At 44.7% G+C, this 23,980-nt stretch overlaps 1 protein-coding gene across 1 annotated transcript in view; it reads left to right on the forward strand.

Moving 5' to 3' along the window:
* Positions 1 to 23,980, forward strand: part of SYT2 (synaptotagmin 2) — a 476,939-nt gene that overhangs the window by 379,334 nt on the left and 73,625 nt on the right. The window contains exon 8 of the mRNA XM_075853527.1: positions 3,879 to 3,996. Coding sequence (XP_075709642.1) covers positions 3,879 to 3,996 — 118 coding nt within the window. The remainder of the gene's footprint in view (positions 1 to 3,878; positions 3,997 to 23,980) is intronic.

Consider the following 23,980-nt stretch of genomic DNA (forward strand, 5'->3'; position numbering starts at 1 on the left):
GTCAGGTTTATCTCAACCTTTAACAACCAATGGGAACTGATGCGATCAATTCTAAAGAAACACTGGCCTGTACTGCAGACTGAACAGGCCTTTGTTTCCTCTTTACCAAAAAATCCTCAGATGACGGCAAGGAGGTCTAAGAACCTCAAAGATATCCTTATTAAAAGCCACTATGTGCCCAAACAATTACAGCCCTTTTCGACCAGAGGCCCTATTCAGGGGTGCTATCCATGTGGTGATTGTGTGGCTTGTGTGAATGTGGTTCGATCAACCACATTTACATCCACAAGCGGTGAACGTACCTTTAAAATTCTTGAGTACATATCCTGTAACACTAATCATGTGGTTTACTATGCCACGTGTGGTTGTCCTAAAATCTATGTGGGCCTCACCACTAGACAACTCAAAATCCGAGTTAGAGAACATGTCAGGGACATAGTGGCGGCAAAGGAAATTGAGGACTTAACCATACTTAAAACCATCCCTAAACATTTTAAGCTTTGTCATGGAGGAGACCCTAAAAGCTTTAAGGTTAGGGGGATCGACCGGGTACACTGTGGTGTCAGAGGTGGAGATGCGAAGACCATGCTGGCCCAAAAAGAATGCAGATGGATTGCAGTCCTTGATACCATGACCCCTTTGGGTTTAAATGAAAGTTTGAGTTTTGCAGCCTTTCTGTGATATATCTACCGGGTTTTTAACTTTTAATTTTTTGATGTTTTAAATTGATATTAAAGTGCTTTTTTGTTGTTTTTTTGATAGTGTTCAGATTTGATTCTCTACTTAAATTTGATACTTCCATCTCTGTGACCAATATGGATTCCAGGATTTGCCGTGGAAAAGAAAAAAGAATGCTCGATCAAAATTTCTCTCTTTTCTATTTTTTATTTTTTATATATTTTATTTTTTATTCTTTATCACTGCTTTTACATTTGTATGGGATTTTTGTCCTTTTATGAATACATGTGATTTGTATTTTATATATTGGATTATTTGTCTCTTTACTACTTATTATATATCTTTGTGTGAATTAATATACACCTCAATATTGTCTATTTTGTTTTGTGTTTGTTGCTTGTTTATTGCCCTAATCACTTTTGTTTCATTAATTATGTCACGTATACTCCTCGGATTATAGTGTTTTGTATATATATATATTATATTTTTTATCTGAGGATTAAAACTTCTTATATTCACTGTTACATATATATGTAGTGTATTTGTATCTTGCAACGACCTACAAACTACTCATATTTGCACATAAAAATTTTTTGTCCACATTGTCACCATAATCACAATATTTTACACACTTGTATTTCATTTGAAATTCTTTTTTAATACAAACTGTCCATTTTTAAATATAACCACTAGATGGCGCTAATTTACAGGGATTTAACCTGTTAACAAATTTTAAATTCTAAACTCTATATAAAGATTAAATGGCCATGTTTGGAGAGTATAGGTCGAGCATTCCACAGAATTATGTACTCACATTTCCTGGCTCACTAGATGGGACCTATATGAAATAGGTAGGGCTTGGTGTTCGTCGGCCGGTCGTTCAATATGGCTCTCTGCGCCTGCGCTGTTTCCCTGGTGACGCGTCCCGGGATTCGCGCATGCGCAGTGGGTCACTGAAGTCCGGCGGCGATACCCATGTCCGTCATAGCCAGGCGCCGCTTAGATCGACTCCTGATTGGTAGAGGGGAGATCATATGACTTTAACGATCCCCATATAAACAGGGCACTATCATAACATCTGCACCCCTTGAGAAAGCTACGGGCGAAACGCGCGTCGGGGCGCTATCCTACACTGCTGGGTCACACTTCACCTCCTATACATGGGTAAGTGCATACTCTGGATCTACCTCTGGCCCTTTTTTTTTTTTTTTTGCCATTTTTTTAGGCAATCATTTACTTACTTCTGAGCCACCATAGACTTCTTCAGAGTTAGGCACATTGACCTTTTTTATACTATTCATATTTTATACCATCCCTATGTTAATGCACCCCATGTGGAAGTTACATTGAGTCATAGTAACTGTGTATACCATCAAGTGTTTTCTAAAATATATATATATATATAGACTCAATGTATACATTTGTGATCCATGTAAGGACTATTTTTTGGATTCTCTGACTATGTTATTTAATGTATTTTATTCCTGTTTTTCAATAAAGATATTTAGTTGTTTCATACCTTGATATATATGGACTCTTTTTCTCCGGTTTATCATATATTGTTAGAGTCTTTATCTCTAATTTTTCATATGGGTGGTTGAGTGTTTTTCCCACCTCTTATATGCATTTGTCCTGTGAGACATCTTGTCTAATTAATAACAGTAACGTGTCCAAAAAGGCAGTTAACACCTTAACGACCGCCCACCGTCCTGTGAGCGCTCATGCTCCTGTGAGCACTCATGCTCATTGATCTTAGAGAATCTTCCTCAACACAACTGGGATCGGAAAGCATTCCAACCCCAGCTGTTTAGCTCTTTAATCGCCACGGTCTGTGACCGCAGCATGAAGAGAGGGAACTCCCCTCTTTGATCTCGTCATCGGAAACCCGGTGACGTGGTCAAAGACCATGGAATCCCTTTGCAGTCAGCCCTGTGGACCTAGAAAGGACCCCAGGGCTGTCTGTTCAGTTTGCCTGCTGTTAGGGCACATTATGTGGTATACAGGGACAGTGATGGCATACAGGTGGCAGAGTGATGGCATAAGAGGGGGCAGAGTATTTTTTAGAGCTCTTTAGAGCTTGGACGTTTTTTAGAAAACTTTAGTGCTAGTTTATTATAATTAAATTATAGTGTAAATCTATGCCGGCACAGAGCTGGGGTAGATTTCACTCTATGGGTTGTAGCAAGGTAGGGCCCTGTGCTGGGCCCTTAGCTTACACCTCCCCGATTAGACCAGTCCCCCAATTAAACAATAAAAATGTAAAGAAAAAAGATGTTTATACTCCACTCACCGCCCCACATCTCTGCAGCACGCCTTACAGAACGTACTGATTCCGGATAGCGTCAGCATGTTGTATGCAATGTAGCAATGACACGTTGCTTGGTGTTAGGACCTTGTACGAGCGGCGCTGGAGTGATGAGTAAGTCGCAGGGGAGTGGTAAGGGGAGTATGTGTTTTGGTTTTTTTTACATTTTTTTTTACATTTTTATATTCAATAGGGGGGGGGGGTGGATGGCACACGGCGGCACATGACCCAGCCGAGACATGTAACACATTTATTAAAATGCCGTTTACTCTAGCTTTTCTTACTATTAAGATTGATGTATGAAACGCCAGTTTTAATAAATTGGCCCATATAACACCTTTAACACCTAGGCAACTTCAAAAGATGTGAAAATAGACATCTCCTCATCCAAGACTAAGTGATCATAGTGAGGTGAATAAATGGACAATTACCTATGTAATAATCATAGTCCTTCCCCTTATCTCACTGGCCAGCAACAAATACCTCATTTACCTAATCACTGGTTGGCGGCTCTCTACACCCGACCCAAAACTAAGGGTGTAAAAATACATGGACGATAAAAAGTCATTCACTTTCTGGGGGTCAGATGCAAGACTGCGGTGTTTGTCATTTGTTCATTCCTACACTCAAGGAAGCACAAGAGACTTTAGTGTTTAGATATTTCTGTTATGTCTCGCTTTTAAGTGTGTTGATAGGTGGTGACAGCGTGTTATGTATCTAGTGTGTGTGTGTAGACTGTGTTGGGGCATGATTTATGCTCAATGTGCAACATGAGTGGGAGGTAAGTGGAAATAGATTAACCTCTTCGTACCCACGTCATGTTCTGTGAAGGTGTTTACGTGCCGTTGGGTATCTCTGCTCCTAAATAATTTGCGTTATTTTTTTTTTACTTCAGCCCGAGAAACTTGGCGATATCTGCATTTCCCTACGATATGTCCCAACTGCTGGAAAACTGACTGTCTGCATTCTAGAAGCCAAAAATCTGAAAAAGATGGATGTGGGTGGATTGTCAGGTAAGGTGTATAATTTGCTTCATGCTTCCTTTTTGCTGTTTATTTTACTGGCACTGGCACCTTTAAAGGCTATGTACACCTATGAAATCTTTTATATATACTAGTCCTTCTCAATGAATTAGAATATCATCAAAAAGTTAATTTTTTTCAGTAATTCAATTCAAAAAGTTAAACAAATATATATAGATTTATTACACACAGAGTGATCTATTTCCAGAATTTTCTTCTTTTAATGTGGATGATTATGGCTAATAGTCAATGAAAACCCAAAATTTAGTGTCTCAGAAAATTAGAATATTATATAACCCCAATTTAAAAAAATATGTTTGGTCCCAAAATGTAGGCCTACTAAAAAGTATGTACTGTATATGCACTTAATACATGGTCGGGGCTCCTTTTGCATTAATTACTGCATCAATGCGGCGTGGCATGGAGGCGATCAGCCTGTTGCACTGCTTAGGTGTTATGGAAGCCCAGGTTGCTGTGATAGCGACCTTCAGCTCGTCTACATTGTTGGGTCCAGTGTCTCTCATCTTCCTCTTGACAATACCCCCATAGACTCTCTATGGGGTTTAGGTCAGACGAGTTTTCTGGCCAATGATACTGTGGTTATTCAACCAGGTATTGGTACTTTTGGCAGTGTTGACAGGTGCCAAGTCCTGCTGGAAAATGAAATCAGCATCTCCATAGCGCTTGTCAGCAGTGGGAAGCATGAAGTGCTCTAAAATTTCCTGGTAGATGGCTGCGTTGACTCTGGACTTGATATAACACAGTGGACCAACACTGTTGCTCAGTGGTCCAAAGTCCTGGTTTCAGATGAAAGTAAATTTTGCATTTCATTTAGAAATCAAGGTCCCAGAGTCTGGAGGAAGAGTGGCGAGACACTCAATCCAAGTTGCTTGCGGTCCAGTGTGAAGTTTCCACAGTCAGTGATGGTTTGGGGAGCCATGTCATCTGCTGGTGTTGTTCCACTGTATTTTATCAAGTCCAGAGTCAGCGCAGCCGTCTACCAGGAAATGTTAGAGCACTTCATGCTTCCCTCTGCGCTGAGCCCCGGCCAAGTATTGAGTGCATAAACTGAACATACTTTTCAGTAGGTAAACATTTCGGTATTAAAAATAATTTTTGAAATTGGGGTTATATAATATTCTAATTTTCTGAGACACTACATTTTTGGTTTTCATTAACTGTTATCCATAATCATCAACATTAAAAGAATAAATGCTGTAAATAGATAACTTTGTGTGTAATGATTCTATATAATATGAGTTATTACTGAAATAAATTAACTTTTTAATGATATTCTAATTCATTGAAAAGGACTAGTATGTGTGTGTACATATGTATGTATGTACACTACCGTTCAAAAGTTTGGGGTCACCCAGACAATTTTGTGTTTTCCATGAAAACTCACACTTATATTTATCAAATGAGTTGCAAAATGACTAGAAAATATAGTCAAGACATTGACAAGGTTAGAAAGAATGATTTTTATTTGAAATAATAATTTTCTTCTTCAAACTTTGCTTTCGTCAAAGAATGTTCCATTTGCAGCAATTACAGCATTGCAGACCTTTGGCATTCTAGCTGTTAATTTGCTGAGGTAATCGGGAGAAATTTCACCCCATGCTTCCAGAAGCCCCTCCCACAAGTTGGATTGGCTTGATGGGCACTTCTTGCGTACCATACGGTCAAGCTGCTCCCACAACAGCTCTATGGGGTTGAGATCTGGTGACTGCGGTGGCCACTCAATTGCAGATAGAATACCAGCTGCCTGCTTCTTCCCTAAATAGTTCTTGCATAATTTGGAGGTGTGCTTTGGGTCATTGTCCAGTTGTAGGATGAAATTGGCTCCAATCAAGCGCTGTCCACAGGGTATGGCATGGCGTTGCAAAATGGAGTGATAGCCTACCTTATTCAAAATCCCTTTTACCTTGTACAAATCTCCCACTTTACCAGCACCAAAGCAACCCCAGACCATCACATTACTCCACCATGCTTGACTGATGGCGTCAGGCACTCTTCCAGCATCTTTTCAGTTGTTCTGCGTCTCACAAATGTTCTTCTGTGTGATCCAAACACCTCAAACTTCGATTCGTCTGTCCATAACACTTTTTTCCAATCTTCCTCTGTCCAATGTCTGTGTGCTTTTGCCCATATTAATCTTTTCCTTTTATTAGCCAGTCTCAGATATGGCTTTTTCTTTGCCACTCTGCCCTGAAGGCCAGCATCCCGGAGTCGCCTCTTCACTGTAGACGTTGACACTGGCGTTTTGCGGGTACTATTTAATGAAGCTGCCAGTTGAGGACCTGTGAGGCGTCCATTTCTCAAACTAGAGACTCTAATGTACTTGTCTTGTTGCTCAGTTGTGCAGCGGGGCCTCTCACTTCTCTTTCTACTCTGGTTAGAGCCTGTTTGTGCTGTCCTCTGAAGGGAGTAGTACACACCATTGTAGGAAATCTTCAGTTTCTTGGCAATTTCTTGCATGGAATAGCCTTCATGTCTAAGAACAAGAATAGACTGTCGAGTTTCACATGAAAGCTCTCTTTTTCTAGCCATTTGGAGAGTTTAATCGAACCCACAAATGTAATGCTCCAGATTCTCAACTAGCTCAACGGAAGGTCAGTTTTATAGCTCCTCTAAACAGCAAAACTGTTTACAGCGGTGCTAACATAATTGCACAAGGGTTTTCAAGTGTTTTCTAGTCATCCATTAGCCTTCTAACACAGTTAGCAAACACAATGTACTATTAGAACACTGGAGTGATGGTTGCTGGAAATGGGCCTCTATACACCTATGTAGATATTGCATTAAAAACCAGACGTTTGCAGCTAGAATAGTCATTTAGCACATTAACAATGTATAGAGTGTATTTCTGATTAATTTAATGTTATCTTCATTGAAAAAAACTGTGCTTTTCTTTCAAAAATAAGGAAATTTCTAAGTGACCCTAAACTTTTGAACGGTAGTGTATATATATATATATATATATATATATATATACATACCAAGGACAAAATAATTGCAAGTAGAAAATGTGGTTTAATGTTCCATGTCAAAAAAAGCTACATTTTAGTCCTCTCACAGGACCTTTCTCAAGCTAAAGTGATATGTGCACAGTAGGGTTTTATACCCTTGAATAGCAATTGCATCATCAGTGGTAATCAATATAAAAACATCAAAAATCGTATCAATACTTGACTAATAAAACATGTCATCGATGTACAGACATATTGCATACACTGTTGGACCCTTTGTGCTGGTAAAAAAGTGATAAAAACAGTGTAGTATATTTAATAAATCGAATATCCATATACATACATATTCATAAGGAGGAGGAATAGAGAGCCACTCACTAATCCCAGAACTGTGGACCCATATTACAGCTAATTTGAATCATCTGTATATAATCCTTCGGCGCCTTCAACAACCAAGAGCGCATGCATTACTATAGGTCATGCTAAACAAAAGCCATAGGCCAATCAAAGGGCAGCCTCCCCATAACCATGGTCACTATATAGAAGGCCAATCAGGAGAAGTTGTCACGTTGTCTAGACTACAGCGCCGCTCGTTGTAACATGGCCTGCGCATTGAGCATTACTTCGTAATGGCAGTCAACATAGTCCTTGTGACCAATGCACATCACTATCCGGATTACTTAGAATCAACAAGCAGGGTAATGCAATGAAAATCTATATGAAATGCCCTAAAAATGCAGACCGGGTTCTTTATCAACTCATCCACATCTATAATGTAGTATGTCTGGATAGCTCCATGTCTAATATGTCCCACAATCTACACTTACGTGAGAAGGCTGTACGTTGTTAAGTAATTTATCAAAAAAACACAGAGGGGATTTATCAACCAGTTGCAGATCCATTTCAGCCTGTATGCCAAAGCATTTTCCACTTACGGCGCAGGGGTCGCTTACATCGTCTTTCTCCTCACTGGCAGGGTCCAAGCATGGGCGAATTCCATCTGGGAACGACAAGGACCAGAGACCCGTGATTTCCAGGGGTTCCTACGGACATTTCGTATGGAACCTGTAAAGGATCTGCCAGGCACAGCTTCGGGGTTAACGCCCATAGATAAGCAGTCTGCACTTGCTTCTATGTCTGTGAGACTGACTCCATCTTCCACCACTCAGGGTGGCAGGCTTAGGAGCCTATCACAGCCTGGCCAGACGGAGCTAGCTTCCGCCCTCTGTCTATTTATACCTGCCTTTCCTGTTCCTCCTTTGCTTGTGATTCTTCTCGTTTGGTTTCCTGGCCCTGCTGCAGCTTCTTGTACCATTGTCCTTGCTTCATATTGACCCCGGCTTGCTGACTACTCTCCTGCTCTGCGTTTGGTACCTCGTACACTCCTGGTTTGACTCGGCTTGTTTACTACTCTTCTGCTCTGCGTTTGGCACCTCGTACTCTCCTGGTTAGACTCGGCTTGTTCACTTCTCTTGTTGCTCACGGTGTTGCCGTGGGCAACTGCCCCTTTCTCCCCCTAGCTCTGTGTACCCTTGTCTGTTTGTCTGTCGTGCACTTATTGAGCATAGGGACCGTCGCCCAGTTGTACCCGGTCGCCTAGGGCGGGTCGTTGCAAGTAGGCAGGGACTGAGTGGTGGGTAGATTAGGGCTCACTTGTCTGTCTCCCCACCCCCGTCATTACAGATCCTGCACGAGTCTCATCGGCAGCCGCCTCCTTGTTGAACCTTCGCCAGGGAGACTCTTCAGTGGGAGAGTACGCCATTCACTACCGCGCCCTAGCGGGAGACTTGTTATGGAACGAGGCCCTGGGGGCAACATTTTGGCAGGTACTGTCCTCGGTGATTAAGGACGAGCTTGCCGCCCAAGATCTGCCATCTACCCTGGACGATCTGATTCTTCTGGCTGCCCGGATTGACATAAGGATCTGAAAACGATTCCGAAAGGCTCATCGGGAGAGACGACTCCCTAGTCCGGTTCTCACATTTCAGCAACCCCTGCTGTCCTCATCTGCTGTTCCACCTAAGGGGTCTTTGAAGACGGACCATCTCAGACTCTATTCAGGAGAGGCAACGCAGACGCACCACAGGTCTCTGTCTGTATTGTGGCCTCGGAGGCCATCTTGTGCGTCTGTGCCCCCAAAAGCCCCAGAACCTAGGGTTGGTTGGAGAGACAACTCTGGGCGAGGAGGGACTTTCTTCCAAGTTGTCCATCCCCGTGACCATAGTGTCCGGCAAGAGAACGCACCAGGTCTCTCCCTATCTGGACTCTGGATCCGCAGCTAACTTCATTCAGAGAGACCTGGTGGATCTTCTCCAGTTGCCCATAACCCCTCTGGAGAGGCCTTTGATTGTTTCCTCAGTGAATAGACTGCCTCTGCCAGACCCGATTGTATCTGTGACCAAACCACTCAAGCTCCAAGTGGGAGCCCTTCATTCCGCAACTAATTTTTTGTCCTGCCCAGGGCTGTCAACCCGGTGCTGTTGGGTCTGCCCTGGCTCCGAATACATGCCCCAGTCCTGGACTGGAATTCTGGAGAGGTTCTCCAGTGGGGTTCCGAGTGCCCCAACCGTTGCCTGGGTCAGATCCATCCGGCCCAGTCTCGGTCATTGGCAGGATTGCCTTCTCAGTTTGCGGATGTCTTTAGCAAGAAGGAGGCGGAGATGCTGCCCCCACACCAGGCATATGACTGCCCTATTGAACTGGTTAATGACGCATCCCTTCCCCGTGGAAGGGTATACCCTTTCTCCTTGCCAGAGACTCAGTCTATGTCCGCCTATATTAAGGAGAATTTGGAGAGGGGTTTCATACAGAAATCCTCCTCCACGTCCGAGGGCCGGGTTCTTCTTCTCCAAGACGAAGGACGGATCTCTTCGATCCTGCATCGAATACTGGGGTCTCAACCAGATCACGGTAAAAAACAAATATCCGTTGCCATTAATTTCAGAGTTGTTTGATCGCATACGAGGAGCCAAAATTTTCTCTAAACTAGACCTGCGTGGGGATTACAACCTAATCCGGATTCGCCGGGGTGATGAATGGAAGACGGCATTTAACACTGGAGACGGGCACTATGAATACCTGGTAATGCCCTTCGGTCTTTGTAACGCTCCCGCGGTCTTCCAAGAGTTCGTCAATTATGTCTTCTGAGATCTCCTCTATGTCTTTGTTGTTGTCTATCTTGATGACATTCAGATTTTTTCCCCAGATCCAGTGACTCATCAGAGACATGTCTGTCAAGTTTTGCTGCGATTAAGGGAGAATCATCTGTATGCCAAGCTGGAGAAGTGCGTGTTCGAGAGAAAGTCTCTACCCTTCCAGGGCTACATTATCTCGGATCAGGGTCTCAAGATGGATTCTGAGAAGGTAAAGGCCGTCCAAGGCTTAAGGGTCATACATCGTTTCTTGGGATTCGCCAAGTTTTATCGACAGTTATCCCAAACATCTCATTGACCGCTCCCATCTCTACCCTCACCAAGAAAGGCATGAACGCCAAGGTGTGGACTCCAGAGGCAGAGGCCGCATACAATAGCGCATACAATAGCTTGCCGAGTGCGTTCACGTCAGCCTTAACCCTCCATCATCCTGATGTGTCTTTGCAGTTTTCATTGGAGGTGGACGCCTCCTCTGTTGGTGCTGGTGCACTTCTGCTTCAGAGAGGTCACAAAGGCAAGACAATGGTATTTGGCTATTACTCTAAGCTTTTCTCTACCACAGAGTGCAATTACTCGATTGGGTATCGGGCGTTACTGGCCATTAAACTGGCTCTGGAGGAGTGGAAACACTAGATTTTCACTGACCACAAGAACCTCACCTATCTCCAGACGGCCCAACAGCTGAACCCCCGTAAAGCCAGGTTGTCGCTGTTCTTTGCACGGTTCCAGTTTGAGCTCCACTACCGCCCTGCCGACAAGAATGTGAGGGCCGATGCCTTGTCCAGGTCATTCGAGACAGAGGACACCATGAAGCCTCCACAAAATATCATTGACCCATCCTGCATCATCTCTGTCAACACTCTGCAAGTTAGAGACATCCCTCTGGACTACTGTGCGTCTGGCAGACAGAAGAAGAATCCTCCGCTGGGGACATAGCTCTAAACTGGCAGGCCATGCAGGTGTCCATAAAACTCGAGACCTGATTGCCCGTCAGTTCTGGTGGCCCACGCTGCCCAAAGACATTATGGACTGTCTCTTCCTGCACGGTGTGCACATCAAACAAAGTAATTTTATTGTGCAAAAAGGTGTAAAACATAAAAAGGTGAAAATAAAGCAGAATAAAGTTAACATGTAATTTATAACACATGGTGAACGCTGTATAAAAAAAACTGCCAGAATTGCTCTTTTTTGTCACCTTGCCTCCCAAAAATAGGATAAAAAGTGATCAAAAAGTCGCGTGTACCCCAAAATGGTACCAATAATAACTGCAGCACGTCCCGCAAAAAACAGCCCTCATACCACTATGTCTATGAAAAAATGTAATTAGTTAAGGCTCCAATAAGTCAGGAAATAAAAATATGCGGTTGTGCAGGCCCGATGGGAACATTTCTTCTGTTTCAAGAGGCGATTTATCGAGGCCCTACAATTAGGGAACCAGGAAGTGTAGGGCCCAAACATATCTGCTAGAAGTGAGGGTGCCGGCATTATAGCAGGTCAACAATTCCCAGCAAAATTCCTCAAACTGCAAAGGTGCGGAGTGTGGACCAAAATGCGGATAAGGAAGGACATTTATCAGTACGACACTGGCCTGTGCAGAAAGGATTGTGGCACCGTATAACACACATCTATGGATTATTATTATTTATTTTTTTACCCCATTATTATACCACCTATTCCCCTGATGTGCTCTGCCCAGCTTACATGTACCCCCACATTGTAAACTGAAATACCAGTAAAACTCCAAACAACACTACTACAAAGCAAAATCTACGCTTCAAAAGCCAAATGGTGCTCCCTCCCTTCTGAGCCCTACAGCGTGCCCAAACAGCAGATTACTTCCACGTATATAGCATCACCATACCCGGGAGAACCCGTTTAACATTTTTTTGGGGGGGTGTGTCTCCTGTGGCATAAGCTGGGCATGACATATTTGCCACTGAAATGGCATATCTGGGGAAATATGAAAAATGTTACTTTGCACCATCCGCAGGGCAATCATTTATGGAAAAGACTTGTGGAGTGAAAATGCTCACTACACCCATTAATAAATGCCTTGTGGGGTGTAGTTTCCAAAATGGGGACACTGCTCAGGTGTTTATTTTATTATTTCACATCAGAGCCCTGCAATTGTGAACCAATACTTTGTAAGTCGCCAAATTAGGCCTCAATTTCGCATGGTACTCTTTCACTCCTAAGCCCTGTCAAATGTCAAGGCAGAAAATTAGTGCCCCATGTAGGGTGATTCTAAAACCGGGAAATACAGCATAATAATTAGAGAGCTGTCTTGTTATGGTGGCACAAGCCGGGCACCACATATTGGCACATCTATGGAAAAAAAATCCCATTTTCACTCTGCAACATCGAGTGCACACTAATTTCTGCAAAACACCTGCGGGGCTAACGTGCTCACTACACCCCTAGGTGAATAGGCTTGAGGTGTGTAGTTTCCAAAATAGTGGTCACTTCTGGGGGTTTCCACTGTTTTGGTCCCACAGGGGCTTTGCAAATGCTACATAGCGAACAGAAACCAATCCAGCAAAATCTGCACTCCTAATGCGATATGGAGCTCCTTCCCTTCTGAGCCCTGCCGTGTGCCCAAAAAGCAGTTTATGACCACATGTGGGGTATTGTTTTACTTGGTAGAAATTGCTTTACAAATGTTGCTTTTTCTACTTTTCTACCCCTAGATCATTTCCTTGAGGGGTGTAGTTTTACAAATGGGGTCACTTTTGTGGGATTTCCACTGTTTTGGCCTCGCAAGAGCCCTTCAAACCTGACACGGTGCCTAAAATATATTCTAATAAAAAGTAAGCCCAAAATCCACTAGGTGCTCCTTTGCTTCTGAGGCCAGTACTTTAGTCCAGTAGTGCACTAGGGCCACATGTGGGATATTTCCTAAAACTGCAGAACCTGGGAAATAAATATTGAGTTGTGTTTGTCTGGTAAAACTTTGTGTTACAAAAAAACAAATGGATTAAAAATTAATTTCTGCAAAAGAAAAATGAAATTAGGAAATTTCACCTCTATTTGCTTTAATTGTTGTGAAACATTTAAAGGGTTAAGAATCTTTGTAAATGCTGTTTTGAATACTTTGAGCGGTGACATTTTTAAAATGGGGTGACTTCTTGGGGGTTTCTAATATATAAGGCCCTAAAAGCCACTTAACAACTGAACTGGTCCCTGAAAAAATAGCCTTTTATAATTTTCCTGAAAATGTGAGAAATTGCTTCTAAAGTTCTAAGCCTTGTAACATCCTAGAAGAAGAAAAGGTTGTGCAAAAAACGATGCCAATCTAAAGTAGACATATAGGGGATGTTAATTAGCAACAATTTTGTGTGGTATAACTGCTTGTCTAAGAAGCAGATACATTTAAATTTAGAAAAATGCTAAGTTTTGCAATTTTTCACAAAATTTTGGTGTCTTTCACAATTAAATACTAAATGTACCGAGGAAATTCCAACAGTAACATAAAGGCCAATATGTCACGAGAAAACAATCTCAGAATCACTTGGATAGGTAAAAGCATTCCGAAGTTATCACCACATAAATTGAAACATGCCAGATTTGAAAAATGAGTCTGTCAGGAAGGTCAAAAGCGGGAAGGGGTTAATAAATCTACGTTGTTGTTATTATTATTATTATTATTATTACTATACCTAACATTGTCTCGATTAGCAGCTCCCTTGTGGGGTCCTATACTTTTCTCCACATACATTTCTATTTTGTGGCAACATTGATTGTTGCGAGCATTTTACTTTGCCTGAAGCTATACCGACGTGGATTGTTTTTCATGCCTTTTCCAGAGTTGTGCCTGTACACACAACTTCCCAAGGTGAGCACAACACTGTTACCCTCCTTCCCTTATCCCTCCTTGGGTGATTCGCACCATGTCCTGCCGTGTTTTGTTTTTCCTTTTTTAGCCTTCATATCTATCTGTCTGTCTCATATATATATATATTTCTATATGTCTTATATATAGTTTAGTTTTAGGCTGGGACTACACGACAACTTTGGCCACGACACAGGTCTCATGGTCAAAAATCACTTTGTCCAGTAGCCTACATCGCATGTAAAATGACTGCGACCACATTCACTGTCATTACTTGCCATGTAGTCTACGGAACATAGTGATCTTTGGCCGTGCCACCTGTGTTGCGGCCAAAGTCGCCGTGTAGCTCCAGCTTAAAACGACACTATATATCAATATATATAAGATAGAAATAATAATATTCTTTATTTATATGACACAAAAAAATCTGTAGATAGATAGATAGATAGAGAGAGAGAGAGAGATATAGATAGATAGATAGATAGATAGATAGATAGATAGATTATTATAATCTCTTTATTATGGAATAGATAGATAGATAGATAGATAGATAGATAGATAGATAGATAGATAGATAGATAGATAGATAGATAGATAGATAGATAGATATTAGATAGACCAACTCCTGCGTTAGGCTATTCCACAGATTCACAGTAAAGAAGGCTTGTCGCCTCTGGTGATTTAACCTTTTTTCTCCAGATTGAGAGAGTGCCCCCTTGTTTTTTGAGTGGGTTTTACATGGAACAGGATTTCACCATATTTTTTTGTATGTGCCATTAATATATTTATATAAATTAATCATGTCCCCCCTTAGTCGTCTCTTTTCAAGGCTAAGTAGATTTAATTATTTTAATCTTTCCTCATAACTTAGATTCTCCATGCCCCTTATTAGCTACATTGCTCTTCTTTGTATTTTTTCCAACTTCAGGGCATCCTTTCTATGATATGGAGCCCAGAACTGAACTGCATATTATAGATGAGGCCGCACTAATGCTTTGTAAAGTGGTAATATTACCATATTTTTTGGACTATCAGGCTGGATTCACACGAGCATGTTCGGTCCGTAAAGGACGGAACGTATTTCGACCGCAAGTCCCGGACCGAACACACTGCAGAGAGCCGGGCTCCTAGCATCATCGTTATGTACGAGGAGTCCCTGCCTCTCCGTGGAACTACTGTCCCGTACTGAAAACATGATTACAGTGTGGTGGAGTTGCTAACACGGGAGAGAGCCACATAGAGCTGGCTGTGCGCAAAGCACTGACACTGAGGTCCACGCGCGCAACGTGCAGCGTTTGGCTCTGCACTTTGTTGATGGTCATAGCGTAATATAAGCTGACAGGAAACTGTACACGTTTAAAATTGAAGGGAAAATTATTTGGAATGAGAGGGATTCGGGGTATAAAAGCGCTATCACCTGCGCCGCATCCTGTTAAAATCTCAGCTTCTACCACGTTTTTTTGTAGATTTGTGACTATAGTCGGAGGCCGGTACATAGTTTTGGTGGGCTTAAATTTCTAAAGAGAATTATGGGGATGCCGACGTTTAAATTAATTTTGTGTGACGGAAGACCATGTGTTCTTAGGCAATGTTGATAGAGATATATTCTGCACTTTCCCCATGAACACACGTCAGTATTTCAGCGTTTATTGCTGTTCCCTGGTCATTGCGAGGGGTCAAAATAGCTCTCTCGCATAGCCAAGAGTTTTCATGATTTGTTTTGCGTTGGGTCACCATACACAGAAGAAATGAAGTGTTGCAGTGATAGAACAGTACAACATAAATTATCAGGCAAAATAACTTTCCCTTCTTCTTGGGGATACGTGCCATCACCAATTTTTAGTAATAAATCTGAAAACTCTTGTGCATTTGGGTTGCCTCCTGTTCACACCAGCATATTTATTGTTAAATGCATCAGTATAACATTGTGCCACAGACTTGAGCTCTTTAGGCAGGCTCTAATTTCATCTGCCCTCGTCCCTCGTGGTATGTCTGGCAAAGTCTGCCTAAAATCGCCACAGAAAAGCATTGTCATACCAACCATGAGCCGGTCAGTTTGTGTGATATCTCGCAAGGTTCTATCTACCGCTTCTACCGCTTTACGGTTTGCCATAGTGCACTCATCCCATATTACTAAGCATAAATCGCGTAGAACCCTTGCTTTGTTGCTGTTTCTATAAACATTACACACTGGGCTTTCCGTAAGATTCAAGTGAATCGGGATCTTGAACATTGTATCGGCGGTTTTGCCTCCGGGCAACAATGTGGCTGCTATGCCCGATGAAGCGACAGGAAGAGCAATTTTGCTTTGATTGCGTATTTCGGCCAAGATGATTTTGGTGAGAAATGCTTTTCCCGTCCCACCGGGTGCATCTAAAAAACAGGATTTCTCCCAAAGTACCATCTACGCTATGACACACGCGATCGAATATCATACGCTGTTCTGCTTTCAGATTCAAGACACCATTTTGCAATGTTTCGGTCAGTTCCGCTGGATTATAGTTTATTTCCGCCGCCTACCCCCTGTTAATGCGTTTCCCGTCTAAAGCTGGTGCGGGCATATCATATTGAGATTACCCCCTATAGATGTAACTATGTCTTGGATAGCCAGTGAACATCGATTCATATTACTTTCACGCAACCTGTCACTCAGTTCGCCGTTATTGTTTGGTTGTGCATTCCTGAAAAGTCTTCAACAAATTTTTCCAGATATTTTTGCCACAAATGTGCAGCATCCGAAAGTCCACAAAAAAATCCAGCACAATGGCAAACAAATGACGCAAGTGATGTGTACTATCGCTGATGCATGCTTCGGCCAAAGCGTCATCCCAATGCTGATCACCGTCTCTTAAGTAACACACTTGGCAGCAGCCTGGTAAGTAGGATATTCAATATCGTCAACCTTTCGCAATTCGGCAAAAGAAGTAGTAACTAGTTGTTACCCTAGTAGTGGGATTAGCTTGGTAGAGTCCAAAATTGTACCCATCTTCTCCGTGGCAATAACTTAAAGGATATTGCAGGGCGTTGTAAGCACTGTGTGTTTCGAAAATGCCTTGCAGGCGATCGTCGTGAGTGCGCAACACGATGTCGCGCCTATCGAACTCCTGATCAACTAAAAACACTGCAACTTCATCTGTGACGGGGGCGTTATACCTGGCCCGATGTTCAGCAACAGGACGTCTATCTGCGCTGATGATCATTTTGTAATCTTTACTCCCTGAGTAATAGACTGTAATGCAGCTTTGAAACTATGCACGTACTGATTCACCTGATGCACCATGTTTGAAGTGGAGATATAAGGTTACTATTTAGTTGTGGAAAGTTCTAAATTCTGATATTGGCCTGTTCATTGTAATCTGATACTAAATAAATCTGAAGAAATTTTGGCTCATCTTGTGGTAGCAAAGATCCGATGAGATAGTAAACTTGGCCTTGCACCTTGAATGTTGGCATGAATGGTCCCTCTGTAATTAGTTTTGCCCCAAAAGATGTAATTTGGAATGCGCTGTTATATAAACGGATACTGTCTAAGAAGTGTTTTGATAGTGGAAGGTCACCATTTAAAAGTTGTTTTAGAAGCTCTGGTTCTTGAATTTTTTCAATGTGAACTTTACCACTTGAACAACAGATTCCATTTGGTTCTTTTCTCCATTTGAGGGCACCGCAAAAATTGCAAATTATGACCATATCACCTACGGAAGCGAATTCAGCATAGTCAATCCACCGGATATGTCATAAATATCAGGTAGATGCGGGTCCCACCTTTGGACACGCACCTATCTAGAACAGGGTTTCCTAAACCCCGTTCTAGGTTTTATGCTCACGCTAACTTCCGTCAACTTATTGATTACATGATCGGGAGTTACGGAAATAGCGTAACTTCCTGAGCTACGCTGTTTACCTAGCTCCCATAGAGCTGAATTGTAGTTACGGAAACAGCGTCGCTCAGCGAGTTACGCTGTTTCCGTAGCTCCCAGCCATGTCTATTTGACATCTAAGACAAACTCTTTTAAGTAGTTAAAAGGCCAGGAACAGCGTGATCACTCTTCCTGGCCATTAGAGCAGTGTGTCAGCTGTAAAACACAGCTGACACCTGCAGTATATCGAGCGGGCTCAGTGCATGAGCCTGCTCCAAACATCACACCCCCCTCTTCATAACGTGGGAAGGGCTTAAGGAAGCGGTTAGGGGATCTGTCACAAACGGGCCCCTTGACTGTTGTCTATAAGAAGCAGGGACTTTTTAGCAAGATTCATTTGTCTTATAGTCCGAATCAGTGGCGTAACTACTGCTGTGGCAGCCATAGCGGCTGCTACTGGGCCCGCGGCATAAGGGGGCCTGTGCCGCCAGCCGGCATGGCCCCCCCCATGCCCGGAGGCTCCACTAGCAGCCGCTATGGCTGCTACAACGGTAGCGACGCCACATTCAGTAGTGTCTGCGTACTTCGACCGCAGAGACTATTGAACACTATGACAGAGCAGGGAGATATCTCCCTGCTCTGCCATAAGCTACTGTACACAGTAGTGTAGCCATAGGGGTCGCAATTGCGACCGGGCCTCTTGCCTGGGGTGCCCACAGGGCCCCCGTAGCCACACAGCGCTGACCGCTCTGGTCCCACTTCCTGAATGTTGGAGCAAGGAGCTGACGGCTCCTTGCTCCAGCATTCACTGTGCCGTAAGCAGCTCGGTGCAGGCAGGCGCGATGTTGTGACGTCATCGCGCCTGTCTGCGCCAAATCACTCACAGCACAGACTGCAAGAAAAGGATCCCCCATTCGTCGTGGGAACGGGGATAGGTAAGTAATTATGTCATTATTTTTCTATTAGGCACTATGGGGCATTATACTGGGTATGGGAGGGGGCTGATATGGTGGCATTATAGGAGCATTTTACTTTGAGGGGCATTATACTGTATAGGCGGCATTATTCTGTGGGGGCAGCTATTGGGGGCATTATACTGTATGGGGGCATTATGCTGTGGGGATCGTTATGGGGGCATTATATTGTGGGGGCAGCTATGGGGGACATTATACTGTGTGGGGGCAGCTATTAGGGGCATTATACTGTGTGGGGGCAGCTATTAGGGGCATTATACTGTGGGGGCAGCTATGGGGGGCATTATACTGTGTGTGGGGAAGCAATGGGTGGCATTATACTGTGGGGGTAGCTATGGGGGCATTATACTGTGTAGGGACAGCTATGGGTGGCATTATACTGTATGGGGCAGCTATAAGGGGGCATTATACTGTGGGGGCAGCTATGGGGGCATTATACTGTATGGGGCAACTATGAGGGGGCATTATACTGTGTAGGGGCAGCTATGGGTGGCATTATACTGTATGGGGCAGCTATAAGGGGGCATTATACTGTGGGGGCAGCTATGGGGGCATTATACTGTATGGGGCAACTATGAGGGGGCATTATACTGTATGGGGCAGCTATGAGGGGGCATTTTACTGTGGGGGCAGCTGTGGGGGCATAATGTGGGGGCATTACTGTGGGGGCATTACTGTGGGGGCATTATTATGTGGGGGCATTACTGTGGGGGCATTATGCTGTATGGGGCAGCTATGAGGGGGCATTATACTGTGGGGGCAGCAATGGGGGGCATTATACTGTGTGTGGGGAAGCAATGGGTGGCATTATACTGTGGGGGTAGCTATGGGGGCATTATACTGTGTAGGGGCAGCTATGGGTGGCATTATACTGTATGGGGCAGCTATAAGGGGGCATTATACTGTGGGGGCAGCTATGGGGGCATTATACTGTATGGGGGCAGTATGGGGGCTATAAGGGGGCATTATACTGTGGGGGCAGCTATGAGGGGGCATTACTGTGGGGGCATTATGCTGTATGGGGCAGCTATGAGGGGGCATTATACTGTGGGGGCAGCAATGGGGGGCATTATACTGTGTGTGGGGAAGCAATGGGTGGCATTATACTGTGGGGGTAGCTATGGGGGCATTATACTGTGTAGGGGCAGCTATGGGTGGCATTATACTGTATGGGGCAGCTATAAGGGGGCATTATACTGTGGGGGCAGCTATGGGGGCATTATACTGTATGGGGCAACTATGAGGGGGCATTATACTGTATGGGGCAGCTATGAGGGGGCATTTTACTGTGTGGGCAGCTATGGGGGCATTATGCTGTATGGGGCAGCTATGAGGGGCAATATACTGTGAGGGGTGCAGCTTTGGGGAGCATTCTACTGTATGGGGCAGCTATGGGGGGCAATATACTCTGGGGCAGCTATGGGGGGCATTATACGGTGTGGGGCAGCTATGGGGAGAATTATACTGTGGTGGTCAGCTATGGGGCATTATACTGTATGGGTCAGATAAGGGGGTATTATGCTGCATGGGGCAGCTATGGGTCATTATGCTTTATGATGGAATTTGTTCGGGCATTGTACAGCATGTGGCATCTTTGTGGGCATTATACTTTATGGGGCAACTGTGTGGGCATTATACTGTAGGGGCTTTATACTGTATGGTGGCAGCTATGGGGGCATTATACTGTATGTGGGGCACTGATACAGTGTGGGCTGAACCGGGTGTGTATGGGCGGGTGTTAGGTGGGATTAGATGCGTGGCTTAAAATAAAAAAAATTGCTGCTGCGCGCCGCATCGATTGTCCCGCTTTGTGATACTTGAAAGTATAGCACAGTCTAAAGGGAGGGCTGTATAGCACTGTATGGGGAGGCTGTATAGCCCTGTGTACAGGGTGCGCTGTATAGCACTCTACAGGGGGGGGTCTGTATAGTACTGTCTACAGGGTTGCTGTATAACACTATCTACAGGGGGGCTGTGTAGCACTGTCTACAGTAGGGGGCTGCATGGCACTATTTACAGGGGTGCTGTAAAGGATCTGCCAGGCACAGCTTCGGGGTTAACTCCCAGAACTAATCAGTCAGCACCTGAGAATACATCCCTGAGACTGACTCCTGCTTCCACCATTCAGGCTGGCAGGCTTAGGAGTGGGAGAGCCTATCGTAACCTGGCCAGACTCAGCTAGTTCCCGCCCTCGGTCTATTTAAGCCTGCACTTCCTGTCCCTCGGTGCTTGTGATTCTTTCCTTGTTGTTTCCTAGCCCAGCTACAGCTCCTGCTATTTTTGATCCTGCTCCATACAGACCCTGGCTTACCGACTACTCTTCTGCTTTTCGTTTTGTACCTCGCACACTCCTGGCTTGACTCGGCTCGTTCACCACTCTGGTTGCTCACGGTGTTGCCGTGGGCAACGGCCCCTTTTCCTTGCTTGTGTTCCTTTGTATGTTTGTCGTGTTTGTCGTGCACTTACTGAGCGCAGGGACAGCCGCCCAGTTGTGCCCCGTCGCCTAGGGCGGGTCGTTGCAAGTAGGCAGGGACAGAGTGGCGGGTAGATTAGGGCTCACTTGTCCGTCTCCCTACCCCCTGCCATTACATAATCACAAGCCCATACCTAGTCTACCCCTGGTCCCTGACACCACTATGGACCCCCGTGAGACCCTGGCTCAGCAAATGCAGGGTCTCTCCCTACAGGTCCAGGCCCTGGCTCAGAGGGTCAACCAGCCGGATGCTACCCTGGTAGTTCCCCTCACCGCACCTCTTGAACCCCACCTCAAGTTGCCCGACCGGTTCTCAGGGGACCGGAGGGCTTTTTTCTCCTTTCGGGAGAGTTGTAGGCTTTACTTTCGTTTAAATCATTCCTCAGGTTCTGAGAACCAGCGGGTGGGTATAATTATGTCCCGGCTCCAGGAAGGGCCCCAAGAGTGGGCCTTCTCCTTGGCTCCTGACGCCCCTGAACTTTCCTCCGTTGATTGTTTCTTTTCTGCTCTCGGACTTATTTATGACGAGACTGACAGGACTGCCTTTGCCGAGAGTCAGCTGGTGACCTTAAGTCAGGGTAAGAGACCTGTTGAGGAGTATTGCTCTGACTTTCGGAAGTGGTGCGTAGCTTCTCGGTGGAATGACCCTGCCTTAAGGTGCCAGTTTAGGTTGGGTCTGTCGAATGCCCTGAAAGACCTGCTAGTTAGCTATCCCTCTTCTGACTCCCTAGACCAGGTTATGGCTTTAGCGGTACGACTTGACCGACGTCTCAGGGAACGACAACGTGAACGTTTATGTGTTTTCTCCTCCGACTCCCCCATGATGCCTCCCGAAGCTCCGTTGCTTCGTTCCTCCCCGAAAGATTCAGAGATACCTATGCAACTCGGGGCCTCCTTGTCCCCCCAACAACGTAGAGAATTCCGCAGGAAGAATGGTCTCTGCTTCTACTGTGGGGACGACAAGCATCAAGTGAACAACTGTCCTAAGCGTAAGATTGCAGCCAGAGAACTTCCGCGTCTAAGTGATCATCGGGGAGGTCACTTGGGCGCACAGGTATTTCCCGTAAATATGACACGTACTAAGATCTTGCTTCCCTTTCAGGTCTCTTTTGGTGGTAGGTCTGCTACCGGCAGTGCCTTCGTGGATTCAGGGTCCTCTACTAATATCATGTCTGTGGAATTTGCTATGTCCCTTGCTATGCCTCTGATTGATTTGCCTAAACCTGTCCCGGTAGTGGGTATCGACTCCACTCCTCTTGCTAATGGTTATTTTACACAGCATACCCCTGTTTTTGAACTCCTTGTTGGCTCCATGCATTTGGAGCAATGCTCTGTACTGTTGATGCAGGGATTATCGTACGATTTGGTTCTAGGTCTTCCCTGGTTGCAGTTGCATAATCCCACGTTTGACTGGAATACTGGGGAGCTAACCAAATGGGGTAATGAATGTTGTACGTCATGTTTTTCTGTTCATTCTATTTCTCCCCCTAAGGAGGCGAATACGCTACCCGAGTTTGTTCAGGACTTCGCTGATATTTTCTCTAGGGAGGCCTCCGAAGTGTTACCTCCTCATAGAGAATACGATTGCGCTATCGAATTGGTACCAGGAGCTAAGCTTCCTAAGGGTAGGATATTTAATCTTTCTTGTCCCGAACGTGAAGCTATGAGAGTGTATATCCAGGAATCCCTGGCCAAGGGTTACATTCGTCCCTCTTCTTCTCCGGTAGGTGCTGGCTTCTTCTTCGTGGGGAAGAAGGATGGTGGTCTTAGGCCATGCATTGACTACCGTAGCCTGAATAAGGTCACGGTAAGGAACCAGTATCCCCTTCCTTTGATTCCTGATCTCTTTAATCAGGTTCAGGGGGCCCAATGATTTTCTAAATTGGATCTACGGGGGGCGTATAACCTTATTCGCATCAAAGAGGGGGATGAGTGGAAGACTGCGTTTAACACGCCCAAAGGCCATTTCGAATACCTCGTCATGCCCTTTGGGTTGTGTAATGCCCCTGCGGTCTTCCAGAATTTCATAAATGAGATTTTGAGAAATTACCTGGGGATTTTTCTGGTAGTGTACCTTGATGACATACTGGTGTTTTCCAAGGACTGGTCCTCCCACATTGAGCATGTCAGGAAGGTGCTCCAGGTCCTTCGGGAAAACAAACTGTTTGTCAAAACCGAAAAATGTGTATTTGGGGTACAGGAGATTCCATTTTTGGGTCAAATCCTCACTCCTCATGAATTCCGCATGGACCCCGCCAAGGTTCAGGCTGTGGCCGAATGGGTCCAACCTGCCTCCCTGAAGGCGTTACAGTGTTTTTTGGGGTTCGCTAATTATTACAGGAGATTTATTGCTAACTTCTCGGTCATCGCTAAGCCCCTTACGGACCTCACTCGCAAAGGTGCTGATCTCCTCCACTGGCCTCCTGAGGCTGTCCAGGCTTTTGAGGTCCTTAAGAAGTGCTTTGTCTCGGCCCCGGTGCTGGTTCAGCCCAACCAAATGGAGCCATTTATCGTGGAAGTTGACGCATCTGAGGTAGGAGTGGGGGCTGTCTTGTCCCAGGGTACCAGGTCCCTCACCCATCTCCGCCCCTGTGCCTACTTCTCCAGGAAGTTTTCGCCAACTGAAAGTAACTATGATATTGGCAACCTCGAACTCTTAGCCATTAAATGGGCATTTGAAGAGTGGCGCCACTTCCTGGAGGGGGCTAGGCACGAGGTAAC

The sequence above is a fragment of the Rhinoderma darwinii genome, chromosome 2 (assembly GCF_050947455.1).
Source record: "Rhinoderma darwinii isolate aRhiDar2 chromosome 2, aRhiDar2.hap1, whole genome shotgun sequence".
NCBI classification, from domain to species: Eukaryota; Metazoa; Chordata; class Amphibia; order Anura; family Rhinodermatidae; genus Rhinoderma; species Rhinoderma darwinii.